Genomic DNA, 18470 nt, shown 5'->3' on the forward strand with positions numbered 1-18470 from the left:
GGGGACCTGCTGGGCTCTCCTGGGTCCTGGCCAACTATATTCGCTCCCTGGTGGATGGACAGGGCTCGGAATGCCTGCTGGCTCTGGAAGCCTGGCCCAGGGGGCTTCTGGGGTCGGGCATGGCTCAGCCTCGCTGGCACTGGGATGCCTCAGGAGGGAGGGAGCTCCAGGTCAGAGAATCTGTCCCTCATCTTTGTCCTCCCTCTGTGGCGCCCATCCCCACCTACTTCCTCTGTCACATGTCGCTGGCTGTGACCCATCTAAAAAGACAGCTCTTGCATCCTCAGTGCTTTCACATCTGTGATTACTTTCAGCCCCACAACAGCTGAAGCAAGTGTTCATTTTTCCTTTCATTCTGCAAACACGGTGAGCATGACCGGTGCCGTCAGAGCCTTTTCTAACTGAAACCAGTGCAGCCTGAGGCCTCACTACCCTCGACAGTTTGGGTGAAGCAGGGCAGAAAGGAGCTCCGCGTAGTAGGGAGGAGGCGGGGGGCCGAGCTGAATGCCCCCACCATGTGCAGCTGCTGCCCAATGTCCTTTCCCACACAGCTGCTTGCTGGCTCCCAGGAAGCTCAATCCCTTCTCCGGGCTCCAAGCACCCTCGGGGTTGAGGCCACGAAAAGTGGAAGCTTTTTGTTTGGTTTGAGGGGTGAGAGCAGCTGAAATGGAGTGGGGGTAATTTCTAATACTCCTCTACTCCTGGCAGGCGAGCCTGACAACCCCAAGAATGGGTGGCTCTGGTCCATGACCGTCAGTTTCATGTTCTCTGCCCGGGGATTTTCAAGGATCCAGGATTTTCAACAGGTGGTGTGAGTCTAGGTGACAGCTAGAGGCCAGTGCCTTGGAAGGGAGCTTGAACTTGGTGGCAGCCACTGGTGATGAGAGGGTTAACCATTGGCCACCAGCCCCTGGACCTGACCCATCCTGCCCCCCGCCCGGTTGGGGTCTGAGAGCAGCTCTGAGTGGGAAGGCTGCAGCAGGTGAGGCTGAGAGGAGTTGCATTTTGCCTTTTTAGGGCCACACCTGCAGCATATGGAGGTTTCCAGGCTAGGGGTCCAACTGGAGCTGGAGCTGCCAGCCTACACCAGAGCCACAGCAACGCCAGATCTGAGCCGCGTCTGCAACCTACCCCACAGCTCATGGCAACGCCAGATCCTTAACCCCCTGAGCGAGGGCAGGGATCGAACCTGTGTCCTCACAGATACTAGTCAGATTCGTTTCTACTGAGTCACGACAAGAACTCCGAGGCTGAGAGGAGCTCTGAGATCCAAGTTGCTCTCGGCTCACTGCCCAAGATCATTAATAACCAAGAACTGGAAAGGTAATTAAAAAGCCCACGTGGAGCCAAGCCCGCTGCTGGCTGGCTCTGAGGAGGGGCTGGTCCTGCTCCTGGGGGCAGGCTCCTGGCCACCACGCTCCTTCTCGAGGAAGGTATTCTGGGGAGAAGCAAGCCCCGAGGGAGGCGGGGGCAGGAAGGACGCCTCCCGCAGGTTCAGAGCCGCCCTGCTGCCTGCCCCTCTGCAGGCGGACCAAGGAAGGGTCTCAGGTGCTCTGGAGGGGAAGGCAGTAGGCCTGGCAGGGGAGGTGGGGAGCCGACAGTGTGGCGGAGGGAAGCAAGGCCACAGATGTTCCATCATCATAAACGAGGGCGAGACCGTGGAGCAAAGAGCCGGCTGAACCCAGACACCAGACACACGATTTCTTTTTTTTTTTTTTTTCCTGTTGGTGGGACAGAGGGAGAGAAAGGCTTTGGTCACCAGTCTTAGCAGTAGAAATTCTGGCCACCTTACCTGGTTCCTTCCGGCTGCTGCTGTTGCTCTGTTTCTTCCTCTGTCTCTACCGAGCGGCTCACGGTCCATCCTGCCTTCTTCCTGGGGCCTGAGTGTGGGGAGGGGGCAGGCATGATGTCCTCCGTCGGGATACCCACTTTAGTCTTGGCTCCAGAACTCCCCAGCCTGGCCTGAGTCTGGCTCTTTGAAGAGGGACGGCTGTCTTCCAGTTTCCTGGGGGAATTGGGGAACCAGAAACGCCCCTCCCAAAGCCCCGAAGAATTCAAGTTCATCTCCTGCTTCTAAATGGTGGCCGGCTGGAGCTAACAAGGAGCAGCTCGACTCACTGGGAGGCTATGAAACCAATTAGGTGCCTGAGGATCCAAACCAGGAGTCTTCAATGAGTGCTGGTTTGTGGCTGTAAAGCGCAGTTATGGCTGGCACGGGGCAAGGGAGCTGGGCATCAGTACCAGTGAGTTTACTGAGCGCTTCTGTGCCAGGCTTAGCTAAGCTCAGTGCTGTAGTTCCCACACGGGTCAGTGATGCAGGTACTACCCTCCCCAGGTTACGAAGGACAGGAGGAGAGGGTGTGGGCTTTGCCGCCTGCCAGGGGCAGGTCCGACTTCTCAGCCTGCCCCCTTGATCCTCGACTTACGCTGCCAAGGTCCACGCCCAAAGTGCCCAGCCCTGTGCCTGGCACACACAAGGTGCTCTATAGATGTCATGTCTCCCTTTTTCCAATGGACACCATGAGCCCAACCCCCTGCAGCTCTGGATCCTGGCTGTGAGCCAGGCGTCAGCCCCGCTCAGGAATCTGGTCCCTAGACAGATGTGGTCTTGGCCTTTGCTGTCCAGGGTCAAGCAGCTCTGCTGGGCTCCTCCCCTTGGGCTGGTTCCCTACGAGGCGGGGGCAGCTCCTGCCCGTCCCTCACTCAGATTTTATCCTCTGCCTGTTGCTGAGGCTGCTCCTGGCCCTTATTTAGCGAGAACAGCTGTGTGGCTGAGGGCCTGAGAGATGCCCGCCTCCCCATCACTCAGCAGTGCCTCCCGGCCTGTCACCTGCCATCTGCCCCAACCAAAAGCCCACAGCCGCCTCTCTGGCCTCAGGTGGGGGAACAGCCAGGAGGTGCTGGTGCGAGGCCCCTGGGCTTGGGCAGGGAAGGAGACAGAGATGGTTGACTCCCACCTTGACCTGGCCTGCCCTCGGGGCCAGCCTGGGAGAGTGGTGTCCAGTGGAAGCTGCTGAGTTTGTCTTCCTCCACAGGGAGACTGGTACCCGGCCAGGCTGGGCCAGCATCCTCTTCTGGCCTCCCCACCACGGACCCCAGGGCCCATCTGTAGAATGGAAAACATGACCCAATATGCCCCCTCCCCCACGCTGATGAAAAAACTCACAGCCAAACATGCTGGATGGTGAGCGAGACTCACCTAGGGCATGTCTAGTCCCTGAGGTCTTGGTACCGCCCAGGCTATCAGCAGGAGTGAGGAAGGCGACCCCATCTGACCTCTAGCAGGACAGGCAGCAGGGGAACACCAAGGAGCCAAGGAACCCAGACTGGCAGGGGTGACGGCCTGGCTTTGCCATCACTGATGCCAACACCTCGGACCAATTCCTTCCAGGACTGTGCCTGCCCAGCTCGGAGGTGGAGGGGAGCGCAGCCATCCGACTCCACTGCTCCTGCTCGGTGGCTCCAGATTGCCACATAAATCAACCTGGGTTTATGATGCTAATACATTTGTGTCCAAAATTTGGTTTGGAGCCTGAGGCGGCAGGATGATTTAATTTGCTTTGTCCTTAAGCAAGAGGGAATGTAATTGGAGAAGGGCGAGTACAGATGTTTTAATTGAGTTTTCAGCGAACATTCCGGCAGCTCCAGGGAGGGTCCGAACCACAGGGGGCGGGGCCGCCGGGGAGGTTTCCCGGCGCCGCCCACCCCGGGCAGGACCTCCTGGGAAGAAGACGGCGGAGGGGGGAAGAGGCGTCGTTCTTTCACGAGGATGGACGGGAACAGTGCGCGGGGACAAGCGCTGAGCACTGAGGGTGTGCGGCAACAGTGAGGAAGCAGATGGCAGCCAATTACGACGCGCGACTCTCACAGACTGGGGCTGCCACCGCCCCCGGACTCCTGGAGCTCTTGCAAATCCCATGCATGCCCCCCGCGCCACCCTCCCTGGAGACCACCGTGGGCCCCAGGAGACCTGGCGTCCTCCTTTGTTCAGAGTTCTAAGAGGGTGAGATGCAGGGGGACCGGGACAGAGGTTCCCCGGAGCGCTGAGCAAGGCACTGAAATCTAGAGTGAGGGGGAGGGCCGGAGACCCCACCAGGGACGCAGCTCCTGGCCCAGGGGCTCTGGGCTCCAGGACAGGTAGGATCAGGCCCAGGGTCACCGGCACACCGGGGAGGGTCAGGAGGCGCCCCCAGGTCCTGCCGCAGGAGAAGGCACATTGAGAGGTCATTAGTCACCTGTTTCCAAGGACAGCGGGCCCAGCAGGTGCGTGCATGGTTGTGAGGGGGAGGGGCCACAGAGGAGGGATCCTGGCCCTCCTTCCACTGGGAAGGGTGGCCGGGGCCCCACGTCACCCAGCAGCACCCACGGGACACGGAGAGTGTGAGTGCTGAGCACCCAGAGCCCAGCTAGAGAGGGAGCCGCCACCTTTAGTGTTGGGGCAGGGACAGGGCGGGCCTGACCCCTCAGAGGGGGGCACATCATGAGCTACCTGCCCAGGGCACTTCTAAGCCCCGGGCGGCGGCTCCCTTCTAGTGGCCCTTTTCCGCTGTCCCCCTGCGCTGCAGGAGACCCCAGGATCCCAGTGGGGCAGTCGGGAGGGCAAAGGACCACTTTCAGGGGTGGCAGACTCTGGGCTTTAAAGCCCGTGCATGGGCTGTTCCTGCCCGCCCACTGCTCTGGAGTCATCAGGGGCCCAAGACAGGAGCTGGCGCCCACAGCAGGGACCTCAAAGCTCTGGTCTGAGGACCCTGGTGCCAATTAGCACCTCCTGTCCTGGTCATCAGCTGGCCAGGCACTCCCCTGGGAGAGGCACTTGGCGCCTCCAGGGCTGGAGGGACAGGAGCCCTGTCGTCACCTGCAGGCCCAGTGGGGAGGAGAGGTAGGGTCTGGGGTTGCCCCAGTGGAGCCAATTTCCCAGACCTGGATGTGGGAGGAACTGGGAGAGCAGGACGGGGGTGGGATGCGGAGGACAGGTGTTTGGTATAAATAGTGGCAGTGCCAGCACTGCGTCTCCACCGCCCTGGGTGCTGGGGGTGGTGGGGCGCGGGAAGGCAGAGGGCTGGATTCCAATAACCAGTCCTGGAAGCTGGGAGCAGCTCCGTGCCCGGTGGTGGTGGGACTCGGCTGGCCAGCTGAGGGCAGCCCCAGGCAGGGGGACCTGGAGGAGGGTGACCCCGCTTGAGCAAGATGTCGTGCAGACTGTGGGAATCCTGGGTGGGGGGCAGCTCCCCAGCTGGAGGCCTGGAGGGGCCCCTCCAAGAGCCTGGGCCTTGGGTGTCCCGTGGATGCCTGGGAGGCCACTAGTTCTTGGCTGTGCCCACGGGGAGGGCAGGGTGGGGTCTGGTGACAAGTCTCGTCACCAGACTTGTCCTGCCATCAGAGCTTGGTCTCGCTGAGGACAATGTTGGCGGTGACAAAGAAGAAACAGGAGAAAGCCCAGAGCAGCACGAAGCCCACCCAGAAGGTGTGGCGGAAAGGGGACCGGTGCTTGTTGACGCTCCCGTAGCCGAAGGCCAGCTGGGTGTCCTTGCGGCAGAGGTACACCAGGAAGGCGGGGATGACGTACTGGATGCCCGTGCCCGCGTAGGCCCCCGTGATGCCCACCAGGGACTCCAGGTCGTGGGTGCAGAAGGCCACCAGCACGGGGGGCAGCAGGGTGATGGTGGGGAAAACCACGCGGTCCACCACCCAGGGGTACGTGCCCCCCTCGCGGTGGAAGAGCGTCTTCCAGTTGTTGCGGAGCGTCACGGCGATGATGGGGAAGTTGGTGCTGATGGTGAAGACGGGGAAGAGGCCCAGGAAGAAGCGCACGGCCGCCAGGCCCACGACGTCGCAGCGCGCGAAGTTGAGGGTGTACATGTCCAGGAGGCTGTCGCCGCGGAAGCAGAAGATGGCCGTGAAGGACAGGAGGCCGTAGAAGGCCAGGATCAGCACGTAGTCCAGGAAGACCAGGCGCGTGAGGTGGCGCTTGGAGGACACGGGGGTGACGAGGGACGGCAGGGAGTGCTGGCACATGAAGGAGTAGACGCACACCCCGAACAGGTTCCGGACCCCGGAGAGGTCGGCCAGCGGCGGGTGTCCCTCCCCGCGCCCCTGCCCGATGCGGACCAGGGCCAGCACGATCATGATGGCGAAGGCTGGAAGAGAGGACAGGACTCGGCTGCTGGGGAGGCCCCGGGTCTGAGGGTGCCTGCCCAGGGGCCGAGGGGCAGAGGGACCGGAGCCCCGTGAGAAAAAACCCTTACATTCAGGGTCGGGCCCTGGGGCTGCTGATCCCGGGGACACCGCGGGCGCCCTCCAGCGGCAGGAAAGGGAAGTTGTCTCGGGGGTGGGCGCGGCACCGGGCGGTCACTGGGGTGGCAGCCCCTTGCGACTTCTCAGCGGAGCCAGGCTCCTGGGTGGGCGCTGCCGCCCCCTAAGCCGCCCCAGGGGTCCTCCCCCAGCCCCCTGGCAGGGAGCAGGCCTGGGCCAGGGCTCCGGTCACGCCCCCTCCTCTGTGTGCGGAGGAGCGAGGGTGGGGGGAGTGGAGGGGTAAGGGGCCCAGAGCATTTGGGAGGAGGGGTCCTCCCGGGCCAGGGCTCAGGGCAGGCAGGTTCCCGTGGTCACCGGAGGGAAGGAACGGCCGCAAAGACCAAAGCTGCGGGGAGCTGGGTCCTCTGGGCTGCTGGCTCCAGGGCTGGGGCTGAACGGCTTGTGGCTCTGTTCTCCTGGGCCTGGTGGCACCCTAGGGGACAGGTGTCTCCTAGGGGACAGCCACTCTGACCCGGGTGTGCTGTGGAAGTGGAAGGGACCTGTGACTCTACCTGTTCAGAGCAAACAGCTCTGGGCTAGCTGCGCCTCTTACGATGGCCCTCCCGCAGGTCTCACCCCCTGAGCCGGGCTCGCCAGCTGGGCTGCAGAAGGCAAGCAGCCTTCCAGACCCAGCAGAGACTGTCTCTGAGTCCCTGGCTTCTCGCACCTGTCACCCACATGTCCCAGAACTGCCACCGTTAGCCGCTCAGCACACTCAGGGACCACTGGTGTCCCTGCCTCCAGTCTTGGCGTCCACAAGCTGCTGTTGTCTCAGCCCCTCCCGCCCGGGCCCCCGTGGCTCAGGTGAAGCCCCATGATGATGACACCTGACACTTCCTGGGGAGTGACACAGGTGAGCGTGAAGGAACCGCCCAGCTCCTGCCTGCCGGCCCATCAGGGGCTCAGGGTTCTGCCCGCAGGGGAGGCTGGGGGGTCCCCTTCAGGCCACGTCACATCCCCCAGTCCTTGGAAGGAAGAGGCCTTTCTCCTGGGGACTCACGGGAAGCCAGCCAAGGGACACTTGGGGTAGGATGGACGAAGACGTCCTCCGTTGCTTTTAGTCAGAGCTGCCCACATGGCTGGGTGGGGGAGGGGAGGGAGGAGGGGAGCCGGGAAATAGGCCTGTGAAAACTGCCAGAAAAGACGAGGATTTGTTGCTGATGCTCTCAGCCCGCTCCTGTCCCTGCCGAGGGCCCCAGAGCCGCTGCAGGGACATTACACATCCTGCCAGGTCCGGTCAGTCACTGGGAAAGAGGTGGCCCAGTTCCTCCCTCGAGGTCTTGGCCCAGGAGCTGCCTCTGGCTGAAACCTCTGGGGGTTGGGACTGGACACCACACAGGGCCTCCCTGTTCCCTTGGGGTGGCCCCTGGCTCCGGCAGTCTGGCTCCTCGAATTTCTTGGGGTGGGTGCAGGAAGGGCGTGTGGGCCAGAGATCTGTGTGGGTGAACGGCACTCAGGAAGTGTGCTGGGGCAGGATGTGAGCGGGGAACCCAGGGGAAGGGCTGGATGAGGTGGAGGTGGATGCCCTGTGCCAGGGCGTCTGTCCTGGGCCAGAAGGGGTTACAAAGCAGAGCTGAGCAGGCGGGGTGACTGCAGCTGCCTGGGGCCGCCTTGTGATTAGCTGGTCAAGAGGCTGCAGCTGACAGTTCTGCCAACAGAGGTAGGCCACCAGGGTCAGGGCAAAGGGGGCAGCTGCTGTAAGGCAGAAACTCAGTCCTGCTGTGCCACCTGCTGTGCCACTGCCAAAGTGTCACCTGGCAACCTGGTGCTATTCCTGGCCCAGGCCAAGGTGGCTGGGACTGGGAAAGAGGCCCGTGGTGACATCCCCGAGCTGTCTGCTGCTCACCTCCGCATCACTGCTCCTCCAGCTGGGATGCTGGCTGGTGCTTCTTGGCTTACTTCCCTTCTCACCCCCAAACCTTCAGGAGCTTGTAAGAAACTAGGCAGTAACTGGTTGCTGACTTGAAGGCGAGCTGTCTGGACAGCCCCGACTGGTAGCTTTGCTTACTGAAGTGTTTTTTTTTTTTTTTTTTGTCTTTTTAGGGCTGCACCCGCGGCTTATGGAGGTTCCCAGGCTAGGGGTAGAATCAGAGCTGTAGTTGCCGGCCTGCATCACAGCCACAGCAACTCGGGATCCAAGCTGTGTCTGTGACCTACACCACAGCTCGTGGTGACGCTGATCCTTTAACCCACTGAGTGAGGCCAGGGATCGAACCTGCGTCCTCATGGATACTAATCGCATTCTTAACTCGCTGAGCCACGAAAGGAACTCCTGCCTACTGCAAACAACCAATTTATGAAGGTTTCTAAATAACGGTGACTTTTTTTTTAAAGAGCAAGCACGTGCACATCCCCCACCCCCGTGAAAGAATACCTACTAATAGGGGTCCCCCAGAGTTTTGGGAGCTGCATCTTTACACCCATGATGATGTGGGACATTTTCCAGAACTTTTAGGATGGCCTATAAAGCCATGGCTTGGGCTGATAGGCAAATGTACCTCACGACCTTCTAGCTATCATTAATTTGACCTCACAATGCTGTCACCCAGATTAGTTACCATCTCGTTCGCGTACTCAAATAAATCTATTTTCAAAAACAATAGGACTGTCTGCAAAAACCAGATCTAGTCTCAAGGGCTGGATGTTTGCTCCTGTCTAGGAATTAAGATGTCCGAGGCTCTTGGGAGATGCTTCCAGAAGGGTTAGAAAATGACTGCGTGATGGGGGTGCGGTAAGCGCTGGCTGATAACTTCTAACCTCGGGAAGAGGTGGGGAAGTGTGAGGGGCAGGGCGACGCTCTCCAGAGTGGAGAGAGCAGGGGAAGTGTACCAGCCTGGTCCCCGAGTTGGCAGGTGCAAAAGAAGCCAGTGATACCTAAGCGCTGTGATGGCAGGACAGCGAAAAGGGGAGGAAGGAAGCGCGAGGGCCAGGCTTGGGTGGCTCTGGCCTTGGGGTGGGGAGGCGGTCCTGGCATTAGAGGCGAGAGGGCTAACTCCCCTGATGCCGCCCTGCTGTGCCCTGTGGACCACACTCCTTTGCTCCTGGCCCTTCCCCTTCCCCGGCTACCAGAGAAACAGTTCAACAGCCATCTCCTAGATTGATCGTCCCGTCCCTGGGAGATAGCTGCTCCAAAAACTCATTAGGTCTGGTAATAAATCAAGATGAAATGAGGATGACAGGTTGTGAGTGACAGACACGGCCAGGAAGCGTGGCAGAGAGCAGCGCTCTGAGTGCACACGGCTTGCCCAGGGCTGGGGCACCGCCACTGACGGCTCCAGCCGCCTGGTCGAGACCGTGAGGGAGGTGGGGATGGGTGCAGAGGGGACAGGGCGGGCAGGCTGGGAGTCCTCACGGGCCTGCCCAGAGAGCGGACGTGGTGCACAGGGCTCACTGTCCATGTCCGCCTGCATTCCACACTGGGAGTCACGCTCCAAGGGGTGAAGAGATGCAGTGAGTTGCTGGGAAGGATGCTGGGGTGGGGTGGAGGTGAGGGCCTGACACATGTCACACGAGGCGCGGCTGTTGGCCTCGGAAGGTGCAGCTGCGAGGTGATGAGAGGTCAGGAGACTTCTCTTTTAGTTCTGCAGTAACAGCCCATGGAAAAACCACCACACTTGTTCTCACGTGCACCCTGTGTTTTGTGTGCGCTGGGTTTTGCGCACTCATTCATTCAACAAAGATGCACCGAGGGCCCCCACTGTGCCAGCACTATGCTGGGCACCTGGGGATGTGCCCTGAGCCGGCAGTTCCGGTCCTGGTCTTTCTGGAGCGTGCAGGCCAGGGGGCCCACTGGCTGGAACAAATTACAAAAGGAGAAGCTGGTGCAGAGCCCCGTGAACTCTGGCTACTCGGGGGTAGATCACGCGCGCTCAGTGTACTGCTCCACCCTGAGCAGCAGCCCACTCCCCACCTTCCCCACTGTGACCACAGGAGGGAGGGAGGAGGGAGACAGGAGCGGAGGCGAGTCCAAATCTCCATACAAACCCTGAGTCCTGAGCGCACAGCTTGGAGGGGATGTCTCTGCCTTTCCTTTCCGAGGAGTCAGGTTAAAAGTAACATTTACACCAGCAATGGCCTGACCATCTGAGGGCAGGTCCCTCCAGCAGAGTCACGTCCAAGGGACAGCATCGGGTCAGTGGGTTTATGGCAACACTAGCTTTCTGTCCCGGGGATGTCGGCTGCCTCAAGGATGGCGGTCAAGGTTCATATTCTATGTCAAATGCGTTCTTACGACATTTAACATGTCATCAAAGAGGTTCCGAAGGGGTCAGAAGAGAAACGCCACTGTCCATGGATGCCTCCTGCTCTTCTCTCTCTCTCTCTTTTTTTTTTTTTTTTGCTGTGCCTGCAGCATAAGGAAGTTCCCGGGCCGGGGATTGAACCCACACCACAGCACCGACCTAAGTCACAGTGACAACGCTGGGTCCTTAACCTCAAGGCTACCAGGGAACTCCCCCCCCCTCTTCTTTTGTGAGCAAGAGCCAGATGACAAGCCCCAGGTGGAAGCTGTCTCATGTCAATCACGCTGCCTGTCTGTCTGACCCCCCAGCCCCTCTCCTGTGCAAAGAGTATGGCTGGTGGGCTGACACCCTCAGAACTCCTGCCAAAGGGGGCCCAGATTTCCAGGAACGAGAGTGAAAAAACAAATGACCTCAAATCTGCACTGCTCAGCCTCTCCCAGGTCCCCCCTTCTCTCTCTTGGACCCTTCGCCAGATGAAGCTGGAAACTGGCTCAGACCTCATAGGAGTTGGCTTGCTCTTGGGCGGGGGTGTGCGGAGCACAGGAACATGAGAAGCCATGACTAAGTGCCAAGGGTAAAGCTGACGGATCCCTCCCAGCGGTGCCAAGGGGCCCATGGCCCCCTGCCCTCCCCACAGTGGGCCTGGCCTGGGCTGGCCAGCCTCCTGGAGAGCTGCCACCTTGGCTCGCTGGGCTCTGGACCTGGCCCCAGGTGCCACCCCCAAACACCTTGCTGTGCTCAGAGCCCTGTGCGTGGCTCTGGCTCTGACATTGCGGGGTGGAGGCCATCCGTCAAGGGCTGTCAGGAGGATGGTGCCCTCTTCTCCAAGCAGGGATCAACGTGCCAGGGCTGAGGATAACGAATGGCCGTGGGGCGGCCATCCCAGGCGGGGAGGTGGATCCCGGGGGAGGGGGAGGGTCTGGCCTCAGCTGCCTCCTTCACCAGCGCGCTGCCCTTGGGGTGCTTGGCCCGGCTGTGTCTCTCCTTAGGCTGGGCCTTCACAGCTTGGCCGGGGCCTCCCGAGATTCAGGGGGGCTGGGAGGGACTGAGCGGTAACCCCAGCCTGAGCTGAGAACCCTGAATGCCAGGCAGTTCCTTGGCCCTCAAAGCAGGAGCAGGTGGCTGGGCCATCGTTCCCGAAGGGAGAGGACGACTGAGAACAGAGACCTGCCGGCCAGGGTGCAAGTGAAAGCCCACCGCAGGAAGCTCCAACCCCCTGCAAAGAGCGGGAAGTGGGGTGAGGGGGGGCGGGAGGCCGCTGCTGCTTTCATTCTAAACAAGCTTAAGTTCTCAAGTTACTCTGGGTTCACCTCCTGGTTCTGCCCCTGGACTGTGGAATCCCAGGGCAGTTGCTCCAGAAGCATCTTGGCCTCAGGTCAGATTTCATGTCAAGCCAGTGAGACATTCGGTGAGAGCTGGCCTTGCCTGCAGTCACTCACAAAAATGTCCCCTGGCTTTCCACTGGAGGGAGGGAATTTAAAACCAATCTGACTACTTCGCATACTGGGTCAGTCTCTGTGGCTTCTGGAGGATTCGGGCTCTGCAGTCATCATTATTGCCACCACCACCACCATCCCAGAAGCAGAAGAGAACTTCCGGGACCAAGGGTCTCCGCTAGAAGGTCTCAGGGCAGGGCACCCCCCGCCGCACACTTCCCAGTGGGTCAGGAGGAGCTGGTTGCTGATAAAGGGCAAGTATGTGAGTCTCTGAAGCAATCTGAGTCTTTTTTTTGGGGGGGGGGTCTTTTTGGGGCCACACTAGTGGCACATGGAAGTTCCCAGGCTAGGGGTCAAATTGGAGCTGCAGCTGCAGGCCTACACCACAGCCACAGCCAGTCACACGGGATCTGAGCCACGTCTGCCACCTACACCACACTCATAGCAACGCCGGATTCCCAACCCACTGATCGAAGCCAGGGATCAAACTCGCATCCTCATGGATCCCAGTCTGATTTGTTTCCATTGCACCACGATGGGAACACGGCAATCGAGTCTTACGTGTGAAATCAAGGGTCTGGCCTTTTCATCCTTCAGCTTCCCACACACTCTAGGCCTGGCAAGTGGCTCCTGGGAGGGCGGGCTGCAGTCCTTCATGCTTAAGCTGTCAGAGCCAGCTCAGTTTCTAACTGCTGGCAAAGTGCAGCCAAGGGGTCTCTGGCTGCTGGCGGACCGATCTCCTTCCCAGAGCCTGGAAACAACACTTCTGCACGGTCACTCGGAAGGCTGCTCAGGCTCGCTCCTTGCTACAACTGAACTGTCGCCCCCTCTGACGCACAGGTTGAAGCCCTAACCCCCAATGTGACTGTATTTGGGGACAAGGTCTCTAAAGAGGTACTACAGACTAAATGAGGCCATAAGGGTGGACCCTAATCTGATGGGACAGGTGATTGATTGATTGATTTTTTGGTCTTTTTAGGGCCACAGGTACGGTGTATGGAAGTTCCCAGGGTAGGGGTTGAATTGGAGCTACAGGTGGTGGCCTACACCACAGCCACAGCAACGTGGGATCTGAGCTGTGTTCGTGACCTACACCACAGCTCACGGCAACCCCAAATCCTTAAGCCACTGAGCGAGGCCAGGGATTGAACCTGCATCCTCTTGGATACTAGTCAGGTTCATTTCTGCTGTGCCACAAGGGAACTCCCTGGGCCAGGCGATCTTATGAGAAGCACGGCAGCACACTCTCTCTCTGCACACACAGAGGCAACGCCGTGTGAGGACACGGTGAGGAGGGATCATTGACAAGCTGAGGAGAGACCTCCCCAGAACCCTCACAGCACTGTGGTCTTGGGCTTTGTGCCTCCAGAACTGAGCAAAGAAATTTCTGCTGTTTAACCCACCAGCCCGTGGTCTTATTACAGGAGCCTGAGCCAAGACAGCTGGTGAGCAGTGGCTGGATGCAGAGAAACCAGGAAGGCGAGAAAGAGGAGAGGCGGTACTAGGACAAGGACTGGGTTGCCCTGGTCTGAAGGTCAACGCCGGAGCTCCAGGGTTGCCCTGAGCCACATTAGCTCTGCCAACAGCTGTGGCCACCTGACCTGGCTGCGTGGCAGGCATCTGCCCTGGCTCGTGTGAGGCCCAACCCAGTTCTGTGCAGAGGGACGCTGGGAACCATTGTCTATCAGCCACCTTGCCCGCCTGGGCCTCATCCTCCCTTCCCTTGCCCGGGTCCGGCCAGCGGCCTGCCCACCTCCTGGCAGAGCAGGAGTCCTGATGGCTGGGTCACATGCAGAGCAGAGGTGCTTACAACAAAGGCCACCCAGAGGGAAGGCACGGTGGGGAGAGTCACGGCCTTTGCTCGAGGCCAAGCAGAGCTCTCAGGTCAGTCTGGCAGCTGATGAAAGGGGTCATTTGGTGACAGGTGGCTGGCCCTTCTGCAAACTTTAATTAAGTGTCCATGCTACCCTAAGAGCCTTAAGACAGAACCCTGGGGTTTCTCTCCTTTCCTCTGACCTCCGTGTCTGCAGCGAACTTTTAGAGAGCCAAGAATAAAATTAAGACCAAGAGGAAACACACATAAAAAGGTTTTCCTGATTCCCCGTGCTGGCTGCATAACGGGCAAAGCTGGACACTTAAGGGCCCAGGAGAGCCCTGGACAGTGGCCCAGAGAGAGGGCGGGGCCGCAGCAAAGGCTCGGGAGCACGGGGCTGCCAGCGGCGGGGCACAGGGCGAGGCTGGGGCTGGGGTCCTTCCAGAAGCACCAGTTGAGTGAGGGGGGACAGCAGCAAGCGGCTGTAAAGGAATTCAAACACCAAGCTGGCATGTTGAGCAACAGGATGCGGGCAACAGATGGCCCAGACGTAGAAGACCCCAGGCTGCTGGTGGTGGCAGATCAGAGCGGGCCCACGTGGAGACACTGGGCTGAGAACAGTCAGGGATCTGCGGGGGCGTCGGCCACGTGGCCGCACACGATTCCAGGGACAGGTAAAACCAGAGCCCTTTTGTTCCCAGGTGGATGGTCTCCTCCTGGGGACCTTCTGCCACATGCGCTGCCACCCCCGGGTCCCACCTCTCCCTGCTGGCTCGGCCTGGAAGACAAATCTGGGGCACCCGCCAGGGGGAGGTGGGGAGAGCGGGGCTGAGAAACTTCACGAGGCAGGAGGCAGGCTCGAGTTCATCCGCAGACGGTTGGGGTGGATGGCGCCTGACCCACTTTGAGGGGAGCACAGAGACTGCTCTGAATACACAATCGGGGGAAGGCAGCCCTGTGGGTCCCGACAGCCCAGACCTACAGTCCAGACCGAGGGCTGCCGCGCCGGAGCTGCCTGTATTAGGAAGAGTTGGATTTGAAAGAACCCCAACTGGGGCGCCCGGAGCCGGGCCAGCTGTCCCCAGGCAGAAGGGGTCTGCTGGGGGCGTGAGTGATGGGGGTGATGCTGCCGCCTTCCAGCCTGACAGCTCCACAGGGGGGGGGGGGGGGCGGGCCCAGGTGGGTCAGGGCTCAGGCTCTGGAAGCCGCAGCTGCTGGGCCTGGGGACATGAAGGATGGCACCGTCGTTGCTGTGTCCCTAGTGACGGACAGCTGACAGTGAGAGCCGGGAGCTAGGAGGAGGCAGCCTGGCCTCTGTGAGGTGGGCCTGAGTTTCATTTCCCTTGGGCTCAAGCTTCCTTGAAGCGGTGGCGGTGGAGGCCGGGGGCGGGGGGGTGCAGGGAGGGGGGCAGCCCTCCAAGATCTCACCAGGGGGCCCCCAGCGACACAGATCTTTCTGGAGGCAGCGTGGACCATGTCCCTGATCTGCTGGCCAGCCCCAAGGGAGGTTCATTCTGAGGGTGCTCCCGGGACATGGCGATGGCAGGGGGAGGTGACGATGGCGGGGCTGTGTGTGGGGCTGACATCTGAATGCTGGGCTGACAGCACTTCCCACGTGGTCCCACTTTATCCTCTGGCCTCTGTTACTGCCCGACAGGGAGCCTGGCCCATCACGCGCACAGGCAGCGGACACCAACCGACCTGCAGGTGTGGTCCCTGGGGTCGGAGCCATGTGCTCAGAGGCCTAGCCCAGGCCCGCCCTGGCGCACACGAAATCAGGGGCATTTGCCAACCGGGTCTCCCAGACCGAGCATCCTGATCCCCCAGAACTTATCTGAGCAGCAAGAGAAACGAAGCAGCACTGGCACTTGGCAGACACATTTGGACATTTTCCTGGACAAGTGGCTACCTGCAAAGGCCCCCAACCCTTAAGTCCCATCCCGCAGCATGAGGGGCTTCTGGCCGGAAGGCTCGGTGAAAGCCCTGGAGGAAGCGGCCTAGAGGCGTCTCAGCTCGGCTGGAGCCCAGGGGCCCTGCTCGAGGTGGGGTTCCTGTGGGCCGCCCCGGCCCCATTTCAACAGATGGCAGAACAAATTCCTAATTAAGCACAAGAAAGTTTCCGGCTCAGCACATTTATTTATGATTTTCCGGTCCCTTTGGTGCTCATTCTTCCCTTTTGTCTTCCTAGAACCCAAGCCAGCTTCCTGCCACCCTGAGCCCCCCGCCCGGCTCTCTTGGACAGTCTGGGCCCTAATCTGGGCGGTGGGAAGAGGCCGGCTGAGCGAGAGGGAGGGGTCAGGCCGCACAGCTGCTGCTCACAGCAAAGTGACAGGGAGCTCATTACAGACCGACAACTTGGCGCGGACTTGGGAGGACAAATGGGGGCCTGGTGCTCACTGCCTTTGGGGAAGTTCTAGAAAGATCACCTGGGGTCTGCGTGGGACAGAGGAGAGTCCCCCCTGGGATGCCCCCTGGGCGGGGCAGCCTCTCGTGGTGCCGGGAGGCTCCCCGACTCCCCCATCTCCGCTCCCTATCCCTCTTCCTGATGTCACCCCGCTGCCTGGGGTCAGGACCAGGGAAACGCTTTCCACCAGATCTACGAAGGGAAAAACGCCGGGGCCACTTCAATCCCCCTGCTGGGAATTGGACCCCAGGCTCGACTACACGTTAGAGAGTTTGTTTCACTGGGCGACTTGTCTTTCGCTTGAGAGGGCCCGGTGTCAGAGAGGGGTTCACTCTTCCAGCCCAGAGGCCCGAGTGTCTTGTGGACAAAAACAACAGCCTGTGCTGTCACCCACAGCCGTGCTCAGGGAGGAGGTTCGAGGAGAGGTTACTGCCGTTTGATTATGTCTCAGAGCAGAGGGAGGACACAGGTAGGGGACGACGTGCAGGGACAGCGGTGTCACCACCGAACACGGTGTGCCGCGTGGATGACCTTCACAGGCTGGCCTCACCTTGTGCCTTCTCTCAAGGCCATGGCCACCCTCGCTCTGCCGCACTGCAAGGGGCTGCCTCTGAGGGCCTGGGAACCACAGGGTGGGAGACCGGGGGAGGCCCCTGCAGTCCCCTCCTGGGGGGAAGGTGGGGGGGGGGGGTCTGGCTGGGAGAAGCAGGGACAGAATGGGGTTGCTGGGGGCTGGGCGGCTGGCACCGAGGGACAGAGCCGCCGATTTTCTAAAGCAGCTGAGCTGCCGGTTCCACTCCGTGAGCCTGGGCTCTGGAGGAAGAGGAGGACTCCAGGAGCAGAAGGGGAGGGGCAGGGGCTGCTCGGTGTCTGGGGACCCGGCGGGGCCCTGCCTGTGACAGGAGCTCAGAGCCGCCGCCTCTGCAGGTGGCAGCTGGGTCTGCCCTGAGCCTGGGGGCGCCTGGTGTCCTGTGCTGTGTGCCGACAGCTGCCGCCTCGCCCTCTTTCAATCTTCTCCCCTTTAGCAAAGGCATCGCTGGCCAGACAGAGAAGGCTCGAGGTCATGTAAACGGCCGGGTGCCACCGAAGCCTTTAACTGTCATTATCCGGGCGCCTGTTCCTCGCGGGCTGAAGGGGAAGCCAGCGGGGGCGTCCACGTCTCCCCACCCTGCTCCTGCCCTCCTGGCGACGGCAAGGGACCGGAACCGGCGCTGAAGGAGCCCCCTCCACCACTGATGCAGCAGGTCAAGGACAGCCAATCCCGAGCCGGGCAGGGGCCAGACCTTTGGGACCCAATTTCAGGGAGCAGAGGGGCTGGGGGCACAGAGTTTGCCCAGGGAAGCAAGGAGGGGGAATGGCGTCCTCCAAATTCTGCACAGAAAACCTTCCTTTCTGAAGGTCACTGGGGCTTTAAAGGCATCCTAAACAGGCGGACAGGGAGAAGACTGATGGCCAGCAATTCGGGTCTCAGTTTTTGGACACAATCCCTCCTGGCCCCCAGGCAGGCTCCCTTCTTACCCTGGGGCTAGCGCGAGCCTCAGCTCTAAGTAATGGGTTTGCATTTCTTCCCCAGGTGGTCGTGTGAGTTTAACCCAGAGCTTCAGGGCTCTGGAGCCTGCGAATGACATTTGGGAAAAGCACCACAGGGGCTCCCCCGGCTCCCTGGTCTCGTCTGGATGGTGAAGGGCAGGCTCACTGAGCTGCAGGGGCCTCAAAGCTCACACCCCAGACAGCTCGGTCCTGCTCCCGTTTCCTTGCAGGAAGGACCAAGAGTGGGAAGAAGTCACAGGCTAGCGAGTCTGGCTCAAGACAAGGCCCTCTTCAACGTCCCCTCGGGGCGGAGCAGCAGCTGCCTGTCACAGGCTCCTGGGCTGGAACCCGCCCCATTCTCCAGGAGCTGCAGTGCCTGCTCCTGCAGGGGGGAGGGTTGGCCTGGGTGACCCGGCACTTTCTAAACAGAGACGCACCAGGACTCCTGGGACGCAGTGGCTCCTTACGCTAGGATTTTGGAATCCTGGGGTGAGGGGATCCAGGGGACCGAAGGTGCCAGAACTGCCAGAGATCCGTCTGGCTCAGAAACCGTCCTGAGCTTGTCATGATCCAGTGCCAAGTGCTGGCACCGGAAGGGGAGTGACGTGCACCCAGGGTCCTGATCAGGGAGATGCAGCGGCAATGGGAGGAGGGGACGAGGGTCAGGGAGGAGGCCTCCAGCCTCGGGTTCCTCAGGGACCTGTGTGCTGACAGGCAGGTGGGGCCCCGGAGGTTGGGCAGACCCCCTCTGCGAG

General features: G+C 60.7%; 1 protein-coding gene across 3 annotated transcripts in view; it reads right to left on the reverse strand.

Moving 5' to 3' along the window:
• Nucleotides 1-3586: 3586 nt before the first annotated feature.
• Nucleotides 3587-18470, reverse strand: part of TMEM104 (transmembrane protein 104) — a 54150-nt gene continuing 39266 nt past the window's right edge. For all 3 annotated transcript variants that reach the window (XM_047757609.1, XM_047757608.1, XM_047757607.1), the window contains exon 10: nucleotides 3587-6137. In XM_047757609.1, the coding sequence (XP_047613565.1) occupies nucleotides 5377-6137 (761 nt within the window). In that variant the 3' untranslated portion in view covers nucleotides 3587-5376. The remainder of the gene's footprint in view (nucleotides 6138-18470) is intronic.

Source organism: Phacochoerus africanus, chromosome 14 (genome assembly GCF_016906955.1).
Source record: "Phacochoerus africanus isolate WHEZ1 chromosome 14, ROS_Pafr_v1, whole genome shotgun sequence".
Taxonomy (NCBI): domain Eukaryota; kingdom Metazoa; phylum Chordata; class Mammalia; order Artiodactyla; family Suidae; genus Phacochoerus; species Phacochoerus africanus.